A 20,119-nucleotide genomic window follows, 5' to 3' on the forward strand; every position below is an offset into this window, starting at 1 on the left:
TTTAAAATTGAGCGCCTCTAGCTTTTAACAATAGTCAAGTAGGAGCGACTTACAGGTAAAATCATTTTTTACTTATTAATACAATAAAAGCTTGTTTCTTGAATAGTATTCTTTATTAAAATTTTTAATTTTAAATTTAAAAAACGAAGATTTTTCAAATATGGTGGAAGCGATGGGAAAATCAGCCAATGCTTACCATAAATATGCATCGTAATACGATTTACAAATCATGAAAAATTTCACATAAACTATAATGGAAGTGATGAAAAAATCAGGTCATGTTTAGTATAAATGTGCATTGTCATCCGATTTACATCTGTAAAATTGTAGTTCAACCAGAAAATGGGAAGTTCAAATTTTGATTGCAAAATTCCAGGACATACATTCATACAGGTTAGGTTAGGTTAGGTAAGAGTGGCTGTCCCGTGGTGGAGCACATTTAGACCATAGGGTCCGTTGTGATACCGAAAAGGGGTTGGCCCATCCCCGGCCACTTTTTCATGACCCATTTGGAGCTCTTAAGAACAGAAAGAGTGCTTTGACGTCAACGGAGAGTTTCAGGTCGGAGAGATCGTCAAAGAAAGGCTGACTGAAGTGATTCCATACCCTCGTGGCAAGATCTGGACAGTGATAGAGAAGATAAGACATCGTTTCCTCCTCCTTTTCACTGTCACAGCTCCTGCAATAATCATGATACACTGTCAGGCCCAGGCGTATAGCGTGCACTGCGAGGCCCTTGGAAGAATTATAAAATTATATACATTTATACAACTGAAGTTAATTTTAAAAAGGCGTTGGTCTGATTTCTAAAAGTCATAACGAATATGCCTTGTTTTTTATCTCTATTGTTTTAAAAACTCATGATAAATATTGTATTTACAGACGATTACATATATTGATTTGTGAAAGTATTTGATCACTGAATTGATGCTGTGAAAGTGTTAAATAATACTTTTTTTTCTACATATATGTAATATAATGTGTATTGCATAATTTTATTTGCCTGTGTAAATTTTTAATACATATGTAAAAATTTTATATCTAAAAAAAAAATATTTATTTCAATTTGGATTTTTTGTAATTAACGACACCTAGTGCGGTTAGGAAATTTTGTTTATATAAACTACGTTGGCGACCTCACCCGAAATCCATGTTACATGGACACTTAATTAAACGTAAAAAGAAAAAATTAATTATTTAATTATAAAAATTCTCACGATATTATTGCCTTTGTCAAACAAATAAAAATAGCAAGTAAAAAAATGAATTGTATAAGCGTAGTGCATATAGCGAGTACTTTTTAGTAGACAAATATATTGCTTTTTAATATTATATTCGAATTTGTACTGAAATATTTTGTTTAGTGAAAATGCTCTAAATATAAGATGTTAATTTTTGAAAAATTAACTCTCTTTTTCTAACTTTTCTTTCGACTCCCACTATTCCAAAAGTTGATGCTTGAAATATAGAAATTTCGTTTTGTATTCTCCTAAGTTTTCAAATAAAAAAACGAGAGATTTTTACACAAGAAAGAAAATTTTTGCCCGGTCAAGCATAAGCAAAAACTTCTAACTGGTGAACAATAATAATATTAATGACTACAATGTGGTTCCAAATTATGACAGCAGGAATTCAGCAAAAGATATTTAACGTTGAAAAAATGATACTTTATCAAAAAACTTATAGCCGGGAAAATCCTTAGTCCGAGGAAAATCCCATAAAGGATGGAAAGGAAATAGAGGCGTCCCCGACTATGAGTGTACTGAGAAATAATTATTATTATTTTAAAGTTATCTACCATTCGTCGAATTCCTGCTGTGATAGCTCTTGGAGCACTTTGTATTTATGAGCCCATAAAAGCAAGAAATAAATATTTGATGAAAAATAAAATGTTAATTCTTCAATTGTAAGTTTGTTACAGGAATTATAATAGAAACAGCACACATATAGCAAAATATACACACAATTTATTAATTAGATAATTAATAGGGAACATATTTATTACACAACTTTGTTATTCACAACTAAAATGCGTTTGGGTAATTTAATGACCTTAAAAATATTTCGCTGACTAGCCAACGATTTTTGACAAAATCTTAATAATTTTACACACCATTAACATTAATTTATTAATTGATTTATGATACGTATGTGATTTTTATAAGGTTACTATTTAAATTTATGATATTTTGTGAAGAGGTTAAATATAATTTGTGATATATCCTTCAGTAATTTAATCAAGTGCATTATCAATTATTTTTGACCCATTAGAGCGATGATTTATAATATTTTTTTGATTACCGAAATATATTTATTTCAGTGAATCAAAGTCTTCTATTACCATAGAAAACCTGGAACTAGTGTCGCTCACGAATATCCTAATGTTTATTGAAGCTGTAGGGCTCCTGATATAAAGATTTTCTAAGTCATACCCCAACCTATAATCTTATCGAATCTAGAGCCCTAAAATAAACACATAAGTGTACCTGAAATGACACATAAGTATTCCAGGTAATTAAGCTTGTCGATTAAGCTTTACGATTCGTCAATTGATTAACGATTCGCGACTGTTTGTGATCACTTGCTTAATAGTGAAATCATGATTGCCCACGATTAGGATAACTGGTATTTCCAGATGAAGTAACATTGTTTTTTAAAACAACTAACATTTAAATTAATGTACAAATATTTGTACAGACAATATAAAAATACTTCACCCAGATGAACTATAACCTGTCTGTTGCATTTATTATTCAAATGCAATGTTTTAGTTCGCACTACATACTTGTAACATACGATGATTGTAACCAACTTGAACAATAAAAATTGCATTATAAACTGTGCCCATAGCACAAAAAAGCATGGAATCGCAGTTTTCCTTAATCTTTCATGATTTTGTTTTAATGATTCACCCCACCCGCATGGAGTAGGTCAGGAGGAATGAAAGCTTTAGGTTTGGATTGTAAACGAAAAAATGACAAGTTTATATATATTATAATATGATATGGCTTTTATCTTATAGATTTCTTTCGTTGTAACAAATTCAGAAAAGGAGCTTTCCGGTTCCGGAACGATCCGCACGACCTTCTGCACGCAGTTTTAAAAACGAATTTTTATTTATGAATTTCTACGTCGTCCTTGCTTCTTTCAATTCCTTCATTTTTCAAAAACTTTCAGAGAGAGTTGAAAATACAACGTTACTTCGGTTTTCTTGAGATTTTGCTGTTCTTTTGCTATGTTAAACCAATAATTTTCTTACTCTTGAAGTTTGGACCAATTTCCATAGCTGTTCCAATGTTTTCCTACTTATAAAAGCTATAAAAGTTAACGTAGGCTTTTTAAATTTATTTGTAGTTAATTGAACGTTATTAATTTCGTGTGTTTAGTACAAGTTTATTTTTATAGGTTTTATTAGATTCGTATACAGGTAAATTTTTGCACACTAGCTATTTCGACTAGCTTCGGATATTTCTAACAATTACTGACTTTGAGTTTAGTATACTTATTTTTCAAATAATATACAAATAGAAATTTAAAAGAATTAAAAACTAAAAATATTACAATAATATTCATATATACACATTTCATTGACATTAAATGGAATTTGTTATTTTTATGGCTGGAATAAATTTAAACCAAATTTAGTCAATAAAATTACTAGAACAGTCTAATTGAGAGTTTTAATTTACTATGACAAAAACAAAAATTGGAACATTGTTTGTATAAATTAATACACATATATTGTAATAATAAACTGTCTCAGTTTAAAAAGATTAGTTTATTTATTTTTTTGTGTATTCATTGATTCGCGCAGAGTTCGCATGTAATTCAACCTCGTTCTGTTTCAACTAGAAGGTAAACTGCTTTAGATATGCATAATAAAATCGTTTTTAGTTCTTTTTTTCAATTTGTTGATAAAAAGGTTTTTTTTTTTTTAAAGAATCCTTTTTTTATGATGTGAATTAATTAAACATTGATAAATTATAAAAAATGCATATTAATGTTTTTTTTTTACAAGTTTTATTATTGATTATGTAAAAATGGTTAAATTAATTATCAGATTAAATATGTAATTTGTTCTTGGATATTGGATTGAAAGGCGAAAGAAAAATTAAATCAGTTGTTTTGAATATTCATTGCTTTAGATAAAATTTGTTTTATTAATTTTATTTTCATTGGGTATTCAATATTTTTGTCTAAAGAATGATATAAAATTTATATAAAACCAAATGTTCCCGCCTGTAATTTGTTCACCTATAAGTTTATCCAAATATTGTATTTAAGTGCAGTCGCCAAGGACCTGGGTTGTCAGAGCGACTTTAAATAACACACAAAAAAAGTCTTTTTTAAAGTCTCCTCCCAATAGCTTCACCTCCCACCATTAAAAGTAGCGTTTCGATTCGTAATTTTTTGTTACCATTGTCACTTTTGATAAACGGATTACATAAAATAAACCCTAATGACTACCTCCAAAGACTTCGACTCTTACTGGAGCTTTTTTTATACAATAATTTAACGATAATATGTAGAGCATGCTTACACGATTTTATAAATTCTAAACGAAATAATGAAATGCTTTGATTATGAGATTATCGAGATCAAATACGATTTTCTTACTAACTTTTCCGAGAATACTGAAAAATGTTTAAAAATTATTATTTGCGTGAAATTTAAGGATTTTCGTTTCTAATTTTATACCAAAATTTATAAGTTTATACTTTGTAGGACGATAAAATTGTTTGCACTTTTAAAATAAATACATACATAAATGAGAAAATCGTCCAATGAAATCTATCATCAAGCTGCCTGTCTAAGACAATAATCACGCAAAATATAGACAAATATTAATAAGAAGACATCTTTAGAGATTGTAAGAAAATTCCAAGTTATTGAAATATCCATGTCGTGAATTTACGTAGATTTGATATTTGATTAAATATTTGCAGGTATCAATCATGATTGCCAAGGCCAGAGGAATAAAAAATTTTATTAGAAAAAGTTATTTTTTAAATATTTTAATGCATGAAGCAACATAATTGTGAAATTGATTTCTTGGAATTAATACGTTTGTTTGTACACATCCTAGAGTCAAAGTTGAGCTAGTATATAATTTGTCACACCTTTGTTCAATTATAGTTTCTGAACTTTAGTGTTTCAATATCAGGCACATAAATTAATAGTCCATGGGACCCCAGGGTTTTTTTTTTTTTAAATGATAAATACATACTTGAAACTTCTTGAGTGTCTTCCTTTTGACGAGTGTACCAAACTTTCCACTGCGATTTTTTTTAAAAGGCTGCGTTTTCAAATCAGTATGAGGACATCATATTTGAAGAATTTTTGTTTTTGAATATGTACATGGTTTGCTGAATTGTTTAAGAATAATTAATGTTATTAATGTTAAGTGGCCATAGTGTCTGACAAATTACCTACTGCGTTTTTTCAAAACTCAAATATGACGTCATCATACATCATACATAAATTTAAGTTTGTATTCGACATTTTAAAAATAAACAGTGATGTCCCACGTCCTATAATTACCTGGTTAAAATTTATTTCAAGGGTATTGAATTTCTTTAAAAAGCATAAAAGACGATGTGTTTGATTATTAATTAAAATAATAAAAACATTTCTTAAATTCTCTCCATTTTTTATTTCATTCAATGCTTTCTCACCACTTCCAACAAACTTGTATGCCTTCTGTTATTTTCAAGTTATTGAATTTAGATAGATAATTTCAAAACATCAAGTTATCGTCGATAGATAGTAATTTTCGAAAATTTCTGAGATCATCGAAAAGAATTTGGGCCAAACAAAGAAATAAAGCTAGTTAATGTCACGGTAAAATGAGCTTCATAGTAAATTTAGCAATGATAAAAATTCTCCTCTTCTGTTGATCTTTGAATAATTAAATAAGCACTTCTCCAGAACATTGTGTGATTTATGTATGATAATAAATTTAGTTTCGTTATGCCTTTTTATTTATTTTTTCATTTATTGCGTCTGGCTTGTGCATCACAGATCTGAAGGTCATTTTAACTACATCTTCAATTTATGGTAAATAATAGTAAACAATTGTCTAGACCATTGTTATGAGTACAATTGATGCCATTAAAACCATGATACCCCTATTTCCACGATGCAGGTGATTTCAGCTTGAAAATAATAGTATAAGCAACAAGTTTGCAGGTCGTAAAATGCATGTGATAGCTCGTTGGATTTAGAATGATGTTTACAAAAGTTATTTCATTTTTCGCCAATGTTTCCTAAAATATTAGTATTTAAGAAATTTAAAAAAAAAAAAATTATAGATTCTTAAAGAGGAGTCCAATTAAAACTTCCGGAAGTCTATTTTCATTATTTATAATCTTATTTAACGCTGAAAATAGGCCTTTTTGCGTCTTGTAATACCGTCAAAAACGAATATTTCGCACTGAATTTTTTAAGGTATTCAATATTAATTAAAATATTTGAAAAATTATAGCGTATTCTGAACATTCTAATAAATGCATTTTCGTTGAGCTTGGTCGTCTATCGAAGTGAGCTTGGGCAACTCATTAGTTTAATGTTTTTCATTTCGTGAAAATTTTTTCTTTTACATTTTCTTTACATAATTTCAATGCACGTAATGTTCTATTCCTATAAATTTGTGTTCGAATCAAATAATTCATTCTTCTTTGGAATCGCTTGCATAAACGGAAATTACGCCAATTATTATAATTTATTATGACTCAAATAATAATTAATTCACTTGAAATCCATTCTTATGGTACTCAAATAAAACATATTTTTAGTTGAAATATAATAAAAAATTATTTCAAAATTAAAAATAATAATAATTGAATGATTTAAAATAAATAACTAACTAACTATACGCATAATATGTTTTTAAACTGGTTTTTCAATTGTCCTGTTTTAATAATATCAATAATGCAACTGCTCTGTGGTTTCACCTTCGACGTGTACAATGACATGATTTTGTAATGATTATTATTATTATTATTATTATTGGTATTTTTTTAACTTTGAAAAGGTATTAAATATTTAATGAATTTAAGATGTAGATATTTTAGTGGCCAGTAATTTATAATATCGTTTTGTATTTATATAGTACTAGAGTGATACCCACCCACTTCGCTGGGTGTAAAAGTAAAGATTGATAAAGATTGCTCTCGCTTATCCCCTTTTTATAACACTAGAAATAATGGTAAGGATTGTTTTACTAAGGTAAAATATATGTATGGTTTTCTATTTTTTTAAATGCATAATAGTCTTAATTATTCATTGAGTATATCAGAAAAGATGACCGTGAAATATTTTATATTGACCATTTTTACAGAAATCTGTAATTTATGGTAATGTCGGATTAAATTAATTTTTTTTTCTTTTTGATTAATATATCTTTATAAATTATATCTCATGTGTTATTCTGAAGTATGAGCTATATTGCTGTACAGTTTGATTAAAAACCATTCGCTAGTTTTAGCATGATAGCGTAACAAACAAACAAACATGCTTACTTTTGCATTTATAATATATAGAGATACTTATTTATTATAAGCCTTTGTGTACATAAACTATTGAAAGTGACAAATGCAGTTTTGTTTTTTATTAACAAAGTACTAAATGGTTTTTAATTTTTTTATTCTTATTAACATACATCTCTTTTAATTTATTTAATTTTTATTGTTCATTTACAAGATATCACACAGCTTTTAAAAATAAATATAAGTTCTATTCGTCAAAATAATTTGAAATAATTCTGACTAAAAATCTAAGAACATGGAATTTGATTATATTACTCATGACGAAATGGACCTTCTGTGACCGGATTCTATAACTCCTTAACAAAACTCATCGTTATTGTTAAGTTTAGCTTGATTCGGATGAAGATGTTTATTGTGATAATTCATGTCATGGTAGCATTCAAATTAAGACTCTACCGATAGCGGTATCGAGAGATGTTATTAAATAGTTACAGAAAATACGGGTACTGGATGTTCAAATTTTTTCCACTCCTATCTCCTCAATTTCTTCCCCCTTGATACTCAATTTGTCACTGGACACATTAAATCATAAAACTTTTTTCAGATATCATTCTATTACAGAGGCCAACCACGACAGCGTTTTATATGAAGTCCTATTCCGATTCCATGAAATATCGTGACTCTTATTTTATCTACCTCTTTGTCCAATTAATAAGAGTTTTAAACGTTCATAGTTCTATCCTGCCATTGAAATAAAACTTCACCTAAAAAATAAAATAAAAAAGGAGAAGTGCTGTTGGCACCCTGTAGAAACTTTGTTCTATATTAATTATGTATTTTTAATTTTAAAATCTAATATTTTATTTTTTTAATTAATAAGACTTTTTTTAAAAAATCCCAAAAATTTTAGTTATCATCCCTTTTAGGATATCAGACTTGTGATAAAAAAACAGCAAGTCAGAAAGTTTCAAAGTCAATTAACTTTTGTACCAACTGTGGTATAGAGAAGAATAATGCTATAAAAAATCATTGTAAAAAAAACTAGCTTTTACTAAATTTATTCCAAAATTTTGTTAATCAGCTTGTGCGGTTGTTTTATAATTTTTGTGGTTTCATCAAAAGTATTTTTTATCATTATCATAAGTTTGGTTGAATTTCTCCCTTTCATTTTTTATTTCAATTTTGGTACCTACTTTTAATGAAGTAAACGTAAGTTTAATTTTTTTTATTATATCTACATGTTTATACCTACCGTACAAAGTATTCCAAAAAATGAACGTTCTAACTGAAATATTTCTAAAGGTCGATAGAATAATGAGAACTTTTTGAAATTTATATATTTCATTTTCTTAAAATATTTATTACATTTATTGCTCTTATTTGTTAAGCTTTCTCTGAAAAAAGAACAAAATGTAATGTCGATCGTAAACAATATTGAAGAAAAACTGCAATCAAATCATAAAATTTAGAGCACTCAAGAATAATTTTCAAAAATAATCGTGAAAAGGTCACAAAGTTAAACTTAAATGCAACCATGGATTCTGAATAAACTAACAATAAAATGTAATCTTTCATGATTCAAAGAAAATAAATCAATATTAGTTTATAAAATAATATATTATTATTATTCATAATAAAAATAAAAACGAATTCATTATATTATATATTTTTAATGAATAATTATTTTATTTTATTTAAATTAAGGTGTGTTAAATAGATAATTATTATTAATTGAATAAGATTTTATTTTTATGCATTTTTAAGGTAATAAATATTTTTTTTATTAATTTTTAAGATATTAAATTCAACTAAATAAAAATGTTGACAAGAAATTGAATGAATAAACTACTATTATAATAAAAAGAAATAATTATTTTTTTATTTAAATGTGAGAATAGTCTGAAAATCTATTTTAAAAAATGTATATATAATTTAAACTTTTTTGAAAAAAGTAGAACTTACTAAAAAGAAAAGCACAAAAAATTGTACAAAATATTTAAAAAATCTTGTCCCTCTAAGTACCTCTACTTTCGTATCCTGACTTTCATCAATCAAACTTACCATTCATTAATTTGTTAACCTTCTTCCCGTTCATTTAAAGAGTAGCATCCTTGTTGAAATTTTAACAGGGCCAGGGCTGAAAGCAAACTATTTCCAATATATAATGAAGAAAACGCGTAACATCCTGTATAATAAAAAATTCAGTCGAATTGGTTATCTACTCCTTGAGTTTGTCGTCGGTTAAAAAGACTTTTTATTACTATTTATTCTAGTTAATTGTAAATTAATTGTTAGTATTAACTAAGTTCAACACAGGCCATGTACACATTTTATGTCAATAATTGTAAAAAGAAATTAAAATTAATCAAATGAAAATTTAACACATAAGAAAAAAATTTCTATGAATTTTATAGTTTAAATAATAAATAATAAATTATATCTAGCTGATTCAATAAAGTTACAACAAAAAAGTCCTTATGCCGAATAATAAGAAATATTCATGAAATTTAAATTTGGTTCAAATATTTTTTTTCCGTAACTTTAATGGCTGGACATTTCATTTAAACCATTATCACGTACTTGTACGTCATCAACAGAGAGCGCCAAAAAACTGCGTTTAAATATCTCAAAATTATAATGTATTTTACACTTAAATACAGCATTTTTAAGCAGTATTTATATTTTTACTTTGTTATAACGGTGTAAACAATGAATTAAAAATATAAACAAATACATGAATATTCCTTATTGGTCAGAACTCTGATCTGAATTAAATTCACAACAATTTCGTTAGTTTTTATTTACGATTACTTTAAAAGAGAGCGAAAAATGGTCGAAAATTTTGATACACATAGAATATATATACATCTTAAATATGTATATTACTGCAATTTGTTTTGACTTCCTAAAATATGTCACTTAAATATGTAAAACTCATGATGTCTATTAGAAGTTTTACTGCAGTCTATTAAAATTATGGGAGTAGCATGTCTATAAATGTTTTTTGAGGTCAGATCCATTTTTCGGGTTAGGTACTGACCTTTAGGTATTCGACTATTAAAAGTCAAATTTTTGGGGCACATCTTTTAATTTTTCACTTCTGTGTTAGATAGAGTTAATTTGGATAGTGAATTTTCGGTTATTCGTTCTAAATGACTCTGAAAATAACATCAATGATTTCTTTTTCTCAATGATTCTCAATGAATCCTTTTTGATGGATTCTAAAAATTGATATGTATGACGCTCAGATCAGAGTGTCGGTCCAGTTTTGGGCGTTTCTAGTGGCCTATAATAGATATATGCTTTCGAGTATTTGAGATTTTTTTGTTTCGTTTTTTAGGTAAGGTTTAGTTCCTCGATAATTACATAAAACTTACGTCATTAAGTATAGTTGGTTGGATTCTAAATTTATTTGACCATAATAATTGCTATTAAGTAATATTTTATTGAAACACGAGGGATTACACGTGTTATTTTAATTTATTATTTACAGTATGAGGCAATTAATAATAAAAGTAGTAAGAAAAAAAATCAATTTTAATCATGGTTATTTTTTAAATATTAAAAAAAAACATTTTTTTGAATGATTAAACTCAAAAAATAATAGCATTTGTTTTCAAATTGAAAATTCATAAAAATGTAATTATTTGTACATAATTATGATTTTTTCCAATAATTTTTTTTGCAAAAACTATAATAAATATCTCCCTTGAACTGTACATTGAATTTAAATGAACATTTTTTTGGCAATAATAACCTTGTCTGTTTACTTGTTTATATTTTTATCTTTTAGCAATTAATTAATTGAGGTATCATAAAATCAATTAAATGAAATGATTAATTATTGAATATTCTCTTAAATCGTAAACCAAGGGCCGGATGTATACATAAAATTTTTGTCGTGTGCTATTAAGTACATACTAATTCTACGCGAAATTATGAATTGAATAACACACAAAAATTGACAATTAGAAGAAATTTCTGATACAAAATTAGGTCTGATCGATTCGTTTGTAACATAGTACCTCTTAAAATAGATAAACTCGCACTTGAAACATAGCTAAGAACACTTTCGATGAAATTACATTTTCAACAAAAAGAAAATTAAAATCGGTTCATCCGCTTAGGAGCTGTCACAGATATAACTTATAACCAGATTAAGAACATTTTGCAGACACAATTAGTTCTCGGAAGAATAACCAAGCTTATTAAAACGAAAAGACAATTCGTAAGCGCTATAGTAAAACATCTGCAATTCCATATCTCTATCTGTATCTGTGCTATTTCGTTACATCGTGTACCTCATCGATAAACGACAATGTAAGAAGTCCAGCGCGCAATCAAATTTCTGACAAGTCTGGCTCTTGGTGTATCAGTAATTAAGTGTTAGTAAATATTTATATCGCTGTTTTTGCATGTGCCATATAAGTCTTAGTAATTTGTTTATAAACTATTTATTATCCATTATCTTGTCCCATTCAAATGTCTAGTATGACCCGTAAGTGTCTAGTTTAAGACTCTTTTAAGTGTTTAGTATGAAAATACGAGAAAAACAGTTTGAGAAAATATTTTTAAAAACAAATTAATTTAAAGTGGCAAATAATGTTTTGATGATTCATTTAAAAACTATTTGCAATTTTAAATATGAATGCAACGACGTTTGCACATTCCAAGAAATTGTGATTTTATAAACATAGTTCAATTATTCTCAATTGACCTCAAAAAAATATTTATTGCCAACGCCGATAAGTCACGTTTAATTTGAAGAATGACAATTTAACGATTTTTGCTTGTTTGTTTGTTATCTATATTGAATCTTGGAATCGTTTGTACTATTGGTAAAAGTTTAACTTAAACCAAATCTTAAATGATGCTTAGATTGTCTATTTATATCAAATTCGACCCTTTTCGAATCGATTCTAAATCGAACCGAACCGATTTTTCAAAAACTTTCAGATTTGTGTATGTATAAATAGCTCTCAGATTTCTGAAAACAATATCGAATCATTATATATTTCGATCAAAACATTGATTCGAAAAATTTCGAAGTTGGCTAGAGAAGAGATTCTAGCAATTGATGCGAGTGGCATTAAAAATTAGCTTTGCGATTCTTTTTTCGGACTAAAGACTATTCTAATAGCCATTCAAAATAAATTTTACATGTCAGTTTCTATCCAATTCTATTTATCGCTTCGGTTTAAAACTTTGAATAACTTTTGACTTTGAATGCATCAAGTGTTCCCCTTCTACAGTTACTAATAACTAAAACACAATCATATTATTATACGAGAATTTCATAAAAACTTATAACATTGCCTTTAACAGCCATACGACTTTTCTTTGCACTGATATTGCTGGAATAGAAAGAGTGAGGCACATGCCTTGAATATGCAATTGTTTAACACATACATCCAGGTAAATAAATCTTCTAGAAAAATCACAAAACGTACCACAAAACGTAAAGATATGTTGTGAAATTCAGTCCCATTACAATAACTTCCTTTTACGAGGATATTAAATAAATACATATATAATTTTTTTTCGTAATTTGTTGTTTCTTAATTGAAAAATGATAGTTATGTTTTTTATAACAATTAATTAGCTAATAATTATATAAATTAATTATTTAAGTGGTAGTAAAATTTAAACAAAATGGATTTATGGTTGAGAGACTCTTCTATAAAAAGATATTAAATATTAGTTTATTATTAAAAAACAGGAGTATAGATATTTTTACAATTAAAGAAACACATTTTTTTCCTTAGTCTTTGAAAGACCGGAAAAAGATGTTTAAGGAACTTTTCGGCGAAACACATATTTAAAACGAAATATTTATATTATTTTTTAAATTAACTACCTTCACATGAAAGTCAAATTAACTTCTTCAATATTTGATATCCCCAACGTATAACCAAATTGTATGCATAAACGAATTTACGATTAATAATAAACGATAATCAACATAAATTCTGGGGGAAAATTTTCATGCGTGTATTTTTTGATCCGATGTATATACACAACTCTCCTAGATAGGTTTTTGTCGAATAATGATAGCCAAATTATAGCTTAATAATATAGGACTTACTTCAAAAAACCCTGCTATTACATAAGTAAAATTTTTACTAAAAAATTACATTAAAAAAAGGATAAATTTGTAATATATCGTATGTTATTACGTCATAATCTGTGGTTACAATAATTTGCAATATTCTACCCTCATTAAACGAAATTATTCTTGAAATAAATGATTTATGTAGTAACTTACCATAATAAATCAAATGACCTCCAAAAAAGAAGTTCAAATTGCATACACGTTCTTTAAAATGTTACACCTCGTCTCGTGTTTTTTATTTTATTTTTTTTTGAGTAATAATTTTATGTAATAATATTTATAACATAACGACTTACGTCAAGCTATCACCCCTTCTATCCTGTGATATTATCTGTCATTCTATTCTTCGGTCTTGGTGTCAAAGATAATAAGGGAAACGGTTCAAGAAATCACTCTCATGATCACTACAAGAAATCACTATGGAACGCGAAAGTGGATATGTTAAGGAAAAAAGGAACCTAACTGCTGTTGCTTAAGTCAACAATTACAGTAATTTCGTAATATATCTATCAGTCATGAAATTTGTCAAAACAGCCAATAAAATTTGAAGCACGACGTCTGGTTAATTTGAATAACAGGTAACGTGTTTTTAACTAGGATCTGCGAAATGTAATTTAAAATTGAAATGATCAAAGTAGTCCCATCGTTAATAATCCATTTCTAAACAGTTTTTTGTGGACACCCTGTATATGCGATGAATAGTTGGAAAAGTGAATAGTTGAATTAAGTAGACAAGCTGTATAATTGACAACTGGTCTGTAAATAGAATCGAAAAAATTAGAAATTTCACCAGAAACCGAATACAACTTTTTATGCCCTTAGCTTCGTAGAAAATCGATTGTTTTGCTTATAAATAAGAATGAGTAGATTTATTTTATTGAAGTTGAAGAAATGAAAAATCTTAAGTTTTGTTCAGCACTATTTTTTTTACTCATGACACAAATCTAGTTATTTGTTTGGTCCCACGCAGTAAATCTGTCAAAATTATTGACATGTTTTCAAAATATGCTGCAAATATTTTTCTTCGGAGTTGGAAACTTTACAGGGGCTAACTTATCACGAGTAATAAAAAGTTATAAATAATAATGGAGTCGTTTTCTTAAATTTTTTTAAATATTATAATTGAAAATTATATACAAGATAATAAATATTATAATTACTTAACCTAATCCTAGTGATTTTTTATGATTTGTATGACGCAAATGGCTTAAAAAAAAGATTTATGAGAAAAATTTGTTTTCATCCATCAAAAAATACAAACTTGCTATAATTAAACTCATAACATTATTAAGTAGGAACATTAAATTTAATTCATTCATGATATACTTGATCAATGAAACTATCAGTATATCTTTTTTTTTGTCTTTTATTTCCAACCTTACACGTCCATTCCAAATCGTTCTAGGCATTTTACTGTTAAATTAATTTGGTATAAGGACTGTCAGGTCGCATAATTGGATATACAAAGTGTTTAATAAATTTTTATCTTCTGTATCCAGTTCGTCTAATAGATTAACTAGTATATTTTGATACAAAACTTAATGTCAAGTTAACTTTGTGATAAAAAATGGAAGAATCGCGGTTTCTTCGAATCGTCGAATCGAACTGAGCACACTCTAGCATCTGTTAGTGTAACAAGTAAAAGTTAAAGTGATTGCTTTAAGATTTCGCCACGTCAATCGATGAAATAAAATAAAAATTTCGAATCTAGCCTTTATATTAGGCGTATGTCACAAAAACGGAGGTTAAACACCTATTATAAAAAAAATATTAGGCTTTAGATAAAAACAACCACGATTAGTAGTATTGAAACGAACTATAGTAGGAGGCTACATTAAACACGTACAAGATTTGGATCAAATAGATATTATTAAAATTTTCTATGAATTTTAAGTCATTAAGTATATTTTCGTTCCATTGTCGCTGAATATTTTCACGCATTCAAATTCATTTTTACGCAGCGTTTCTTGTTTGTTTGTTTGGTTTTTAATAAAATTAATTGTTACGCATAGTAAATAACATAACAAACTGGGTAAAATACAGAATTTCATAGGACTTTCATAAAGCATGAGGTCTGAAACATACTGACCGTATGATTGTACTGGCCCTGGTATTACTAAATGTTAATTAATGTGCCAGATTACAATCTTTTTTCATTAATGCCGTATTCTTCAATAACAGGGACCTTGATAAACACTAAAACACTTTATATCAGTTCTTCAATATTGAATATACACATCCAAAAAGTCAATATCGGTATAAAAGACATTATAATTAACGTGTTTGAAAGTGTTTCATATTTAAACTTTGAAAAAAATGCAAAAATATTGTTCAAAACAAAATTTATCGTTTTCACGTTAAACCAATATCCCCAGAAAAGTTTCTTTCGGTCGTAAAATCCAAACTGTCTTCGACATGGAATGCCATTAAGTAAATTTGGGTGTCATGTTCGAAAGCCAAAATGAGGTTTAGTTTTCTTACAATATTCTTGCACTTAAAAGTTATATTAATTCAAAACTTAAATATTATCGTTTTCTAAGTCTTTTTTTCTTATTTCAAATAAATATTTCCTGATCATGAATTTTCACATGAATATTACACGTGAACATTGTTCATAATTAATTATTATTAATGAAGTATGAAATTGAATAATTAAAAATTTAAGCTCCTTTAATACAAATGGAATTTGTTTTTAATTACTTTTTGTACGTAGGTATAATTGAAAAATAATTATCATAAGACATTTTTATAAGATATTTTTATATTGATGACTAAAACTAATCAAGCGTAAATAAATTTTATCATTAAAATGTAAACATAACTGAGTATCTTATATAATAATTCCAGATCTTTGCGTCACAAAATATATGAACCCGTTTGATAGATCAGAATCCTTTTCAGTTCAATAATACATTGTAGTGTTCATGACGGTATTTAAATTTTTTATCAAATTTTCGAGACTTAATATGAAGCAAGTCTCATTTTGTGTAATTACTTCCATTTTTCCTCTCTGAACTTTTACAATTCATGATTTTAGAATATTCCTAGGAATATAAAATCACCAGAATCAACAAACATACTAGCAGGGACACATCTTGATTTGTAGGAAATCACACGAAAACTTGGCTAGGCCAAGGTAAGGGCGTGTAGAGAATTGAATAAATATCTACTACGCGGAATGTTTTCCCGCCAAAAGGTGCAATAAATAATTAATGATATCTCTGAAATCAAAATTTATATAAATGTCGGTAATAATAAATGATGCCTTTATTTAATTTTTAGTCATATAGAAATTAAAATAATAAAATAATAATTATATGTTTCCTTATTTGCAGGACGTTTAGCAGTTATAGTAATAAGCTTGTTCACATTGGCAATGGGAATTATATTATCATCAATACCATGGCTAGATTATCTAATTCTTAAGGTAAGGAAAAATGCTTTCATTTTCTATTTCAGTTTTTAATTTATTTTTATAATAATAATTTCCTGTTATACCAAAAATATGAATACGATAACTATATTGTTATATTGTTATTTTTAATTTTGCATATATTCTAAATTATATAAGATTTTTTTAAATAAATATTTTAAATTACCAAATATGGCCAAATCATGTAACTGGTGTAGTTTTTTTTTTTTTTTTGGTTTTTTTTTGTGGGTTATTTTTATGCTAATTTCTTTGTTTTATTTTCATAGTTTTCATAAAAATGTACAAATTGTTTTATTTATTTATATATTAAATAAATTTCAAACGTTTTTTCATTCATATTTACTTCTTTTGGAATTTTTATCTTTCTAAATTGTTTAACATTATTTATTATACGCTTTAGAAAAAACATTTAACTTCTATTTATGACATTTTTTATACTTGTTTGCTAATAACACGTTAAATTGAGATATTAAAATTTTCTTTAAACTGATTATTAAATAAACAAAATAGTAATCATAAGAATGTGCTTAATAACACACAATTCTATCGATGTTTCTAAACATATTATTTGCTTTCATAAATTAACAAATACTGCACTCAACTTTTATAAGTTTTAATTATTTTCGAAGAGTAAGCCAAAGACTTAAATGCGTATAAATCAAGTTTAAATTAAATCATTTAGTAATAATTTCCCGTCAAGATAATTACATTCGTATTAACACAGTTTCGTACTTTTGTATCTTCGATAAGGTTGTCAAATGTCAAATTAGTGGGACTAAATGAAAATTCTGTATAAGTGTTTTTTAAGTTAAAACAAATAGAAAGAATCATTGGCTACGGCGTAAGCCGGATATTTAGCGGACTCATATTTTGTATTCAAAATACGTAATGTGTGTGAATGCACTGAAGTGTACAGTCTCGCCATTAAAAGTTTTATGTTAGAGGAACTTTGGCTCATATAAAAATGTATAAAAAAATTTGGCACAAATGATTGGTTTAATAATAAATAAATGACTTCTTTATGTATCCGAACACGCACTCTTGAAAACTGGTTAGATTTTATTATGAAAACATCACAGGCAAAAGTGTTTTCTTAAAATAATTTGACATGATTCTTAGATCTAATTTTCCCAAATTAATGCTAAAGAGTTTAATTTAAGCTTGATGTATACGAGTTTCAGTGTTTATCACAGTTTTATGTTATCACAGTCTTATTTTGAACATTTAATAACCAGTTTCTAAAAAATAATTGTATCTCAATTTAAGTCTTATAAGCTTCTTTCGAGCATGTATAGAACAGAAAAAGGTAGTTTCCTGAAAATTTTCCGATTTACGGGGGGGGCGCAATGAAAAAGTTGAAGTTTTTCATTTTTTCCCGTAAGATTCAAACAATTCATTATACAATATTTTTTGGTTTGAGTTTCAAACATATGTCGACTTAAAAAAGACATCCTGTTTATATTCATTTGACATACCGTAGCAGATATGCATGGAACTGATAAATGCCGTCATCTAAGACATGATAAAAGCCACCATAAAAACTTTTGGATAAATTATTCCTGGGAGTGTGATTGTATCCAAATATTTGTCAATATAGATGCGTTTGAAATAAATACTTTTACTTGAATATTTTAGTTTTGTCCAAACCAATCACGTGTCAAACAACACGTGCAAATCTTAAAATAAATGTAATGATTAGATAACAATTGCCAGTTACAATGTTACATGCATGATTTAAAATAAAAAGTTAAATATAATATTAGCTTAGGTACAGAAATTACAGTTAGTAACCGTGCGTGGATAATGTTTAGATACCAATTAAATATTATGATCATTACTCCTTAAAAACATGACAATATGATTTTATAATTTATGCATGCGTATATATTTCCTTGTATATATGTATATAGTAAAAATTTGATGACTGAATGATTGATTAAACTTGCATGACATGACGTCTTTATTAACAAACAAAACAAAACAAAAAAATCGTGGATAATTTTTACTATGTTTACATGTTTTTTATTGCAACTTAGCTACTTGGTAATTATAGCATGTATATATGAAATAAACGAATATATGAATAAATAAGTTTAGTCGAAACTTTGAAACCCTTAAAAACATTGATGCTACGAAAACAATTTTGGTATAGGTGTTCATTGAATCATCTAATTAGTCCATTTTCGGTTGTCCGCCCGTCCGTCTTTCAAAACGATTACTCAAAAACGAAAAAAGATATCAAGCTGAAATTCTTACAGCGCACTCAGCACGTAAAAAGTGAGATCGAGTTAGTAAAAGAGCAACAAAGTTTAACTGGGTCTTGGGTTCGTATGGCCCATCTTGCAAACAACTGTTCTTTATCAAAAAATAAACAACTTTTAAAAAACCGGGTACCTTCAAAAAAAAAACATCAAAGTTAAATGAATGGCTTTTCAATTATGATATTTCTTTTGAGAGGTTATTTTGTAAAACAAAAGGTGATAATTTATTTTTCTATTATTTTCAGAATCTCAGGTTATGGAATGGAACATTAAGTTATCATTATTGGCAAAAGCCTGGTGTTGTTCGATTAACCAAAGTGTATATATTCAACGTAACAAATCCAGAAAGTTTTTTGAATAGCGGAGAAAAACCAAATTTAGTTGAAATTGGTCCTTTTGTTTATCGGTAAGTTTTTGTATTTAAATAATTTCTAAAAATTAAAACTAAGTTTGAGTTATGAAGAAAAAATACCAGATTGAATTCCTGAATTATCAGCTAATTATTATTTATAAAAAGAGAGGGCTATATGAGTGTTTTAGGGAATACATCATCCAAACTATACTTATGGAAACTGAAATTATATTACAGGCTGCTTAATATACTTAACATAAGTACAGTTTCATTTCAATTTTTAACAGATTGAGGAAAAGGAATTTCGAGTTTATTTCAAATGAAATAACTGGCTAAATTGAAATTGAAAAACAGATTAAAAAATAGTATGATCAATAATAAATTATGATGAAACGTTTTATTATAGTCGATGTATTTTTTTTGTGTCTTTGATTTTTTTTTAAATCTACGAATTGATTTATGAGTTAGGTTTAA

At 27.1% G+C, this 20,119-nt stretch overlaps 1 protein-coding gene across 2 annotated transcripts in view; it reads left to right on the plus strand.

Annotated features, from left to right (window-relative positions):
* LOC123300128 (scavenger receptor class B member 1) overlaps positions 1–20,119 on the plus strand; it is a 123,125-nt gene that overhangs the window by 74,228 nt on the left and 28,778 nt on the right. For both annotated transcript variants that reach the window (XM_044882619.1, XM_044882618.1), the window contains exons 3-4: positions 16,935–17,026; positions 19,539–19,699. In XM_044882619.1, coding sequence (XP_044738554.1) covers positions 16,935–17,026; positions 19,539–19,699 — 253 coding nt within the window. The remainder of the gene's footprint in view (positions 1–16,934; positions 17,027–19,538; positions 19,700–20,119) is intronic.

Source organism: Chrysoperla carnea, chromosome 5 (genome assembly GCF_905475395.1).
Source record: "Chrysoperla carnea chromosome 5, inChrCarn1.1, whole genome shotgun sequence".
Classification (NCBI taxonomy): domain Eukaryota; kingdom Metazoa; phylum Arthropoda; class Insecta; order Neuroptera; family Chrysopidae; genus Chrysoperla; species Chrysoperla carnea.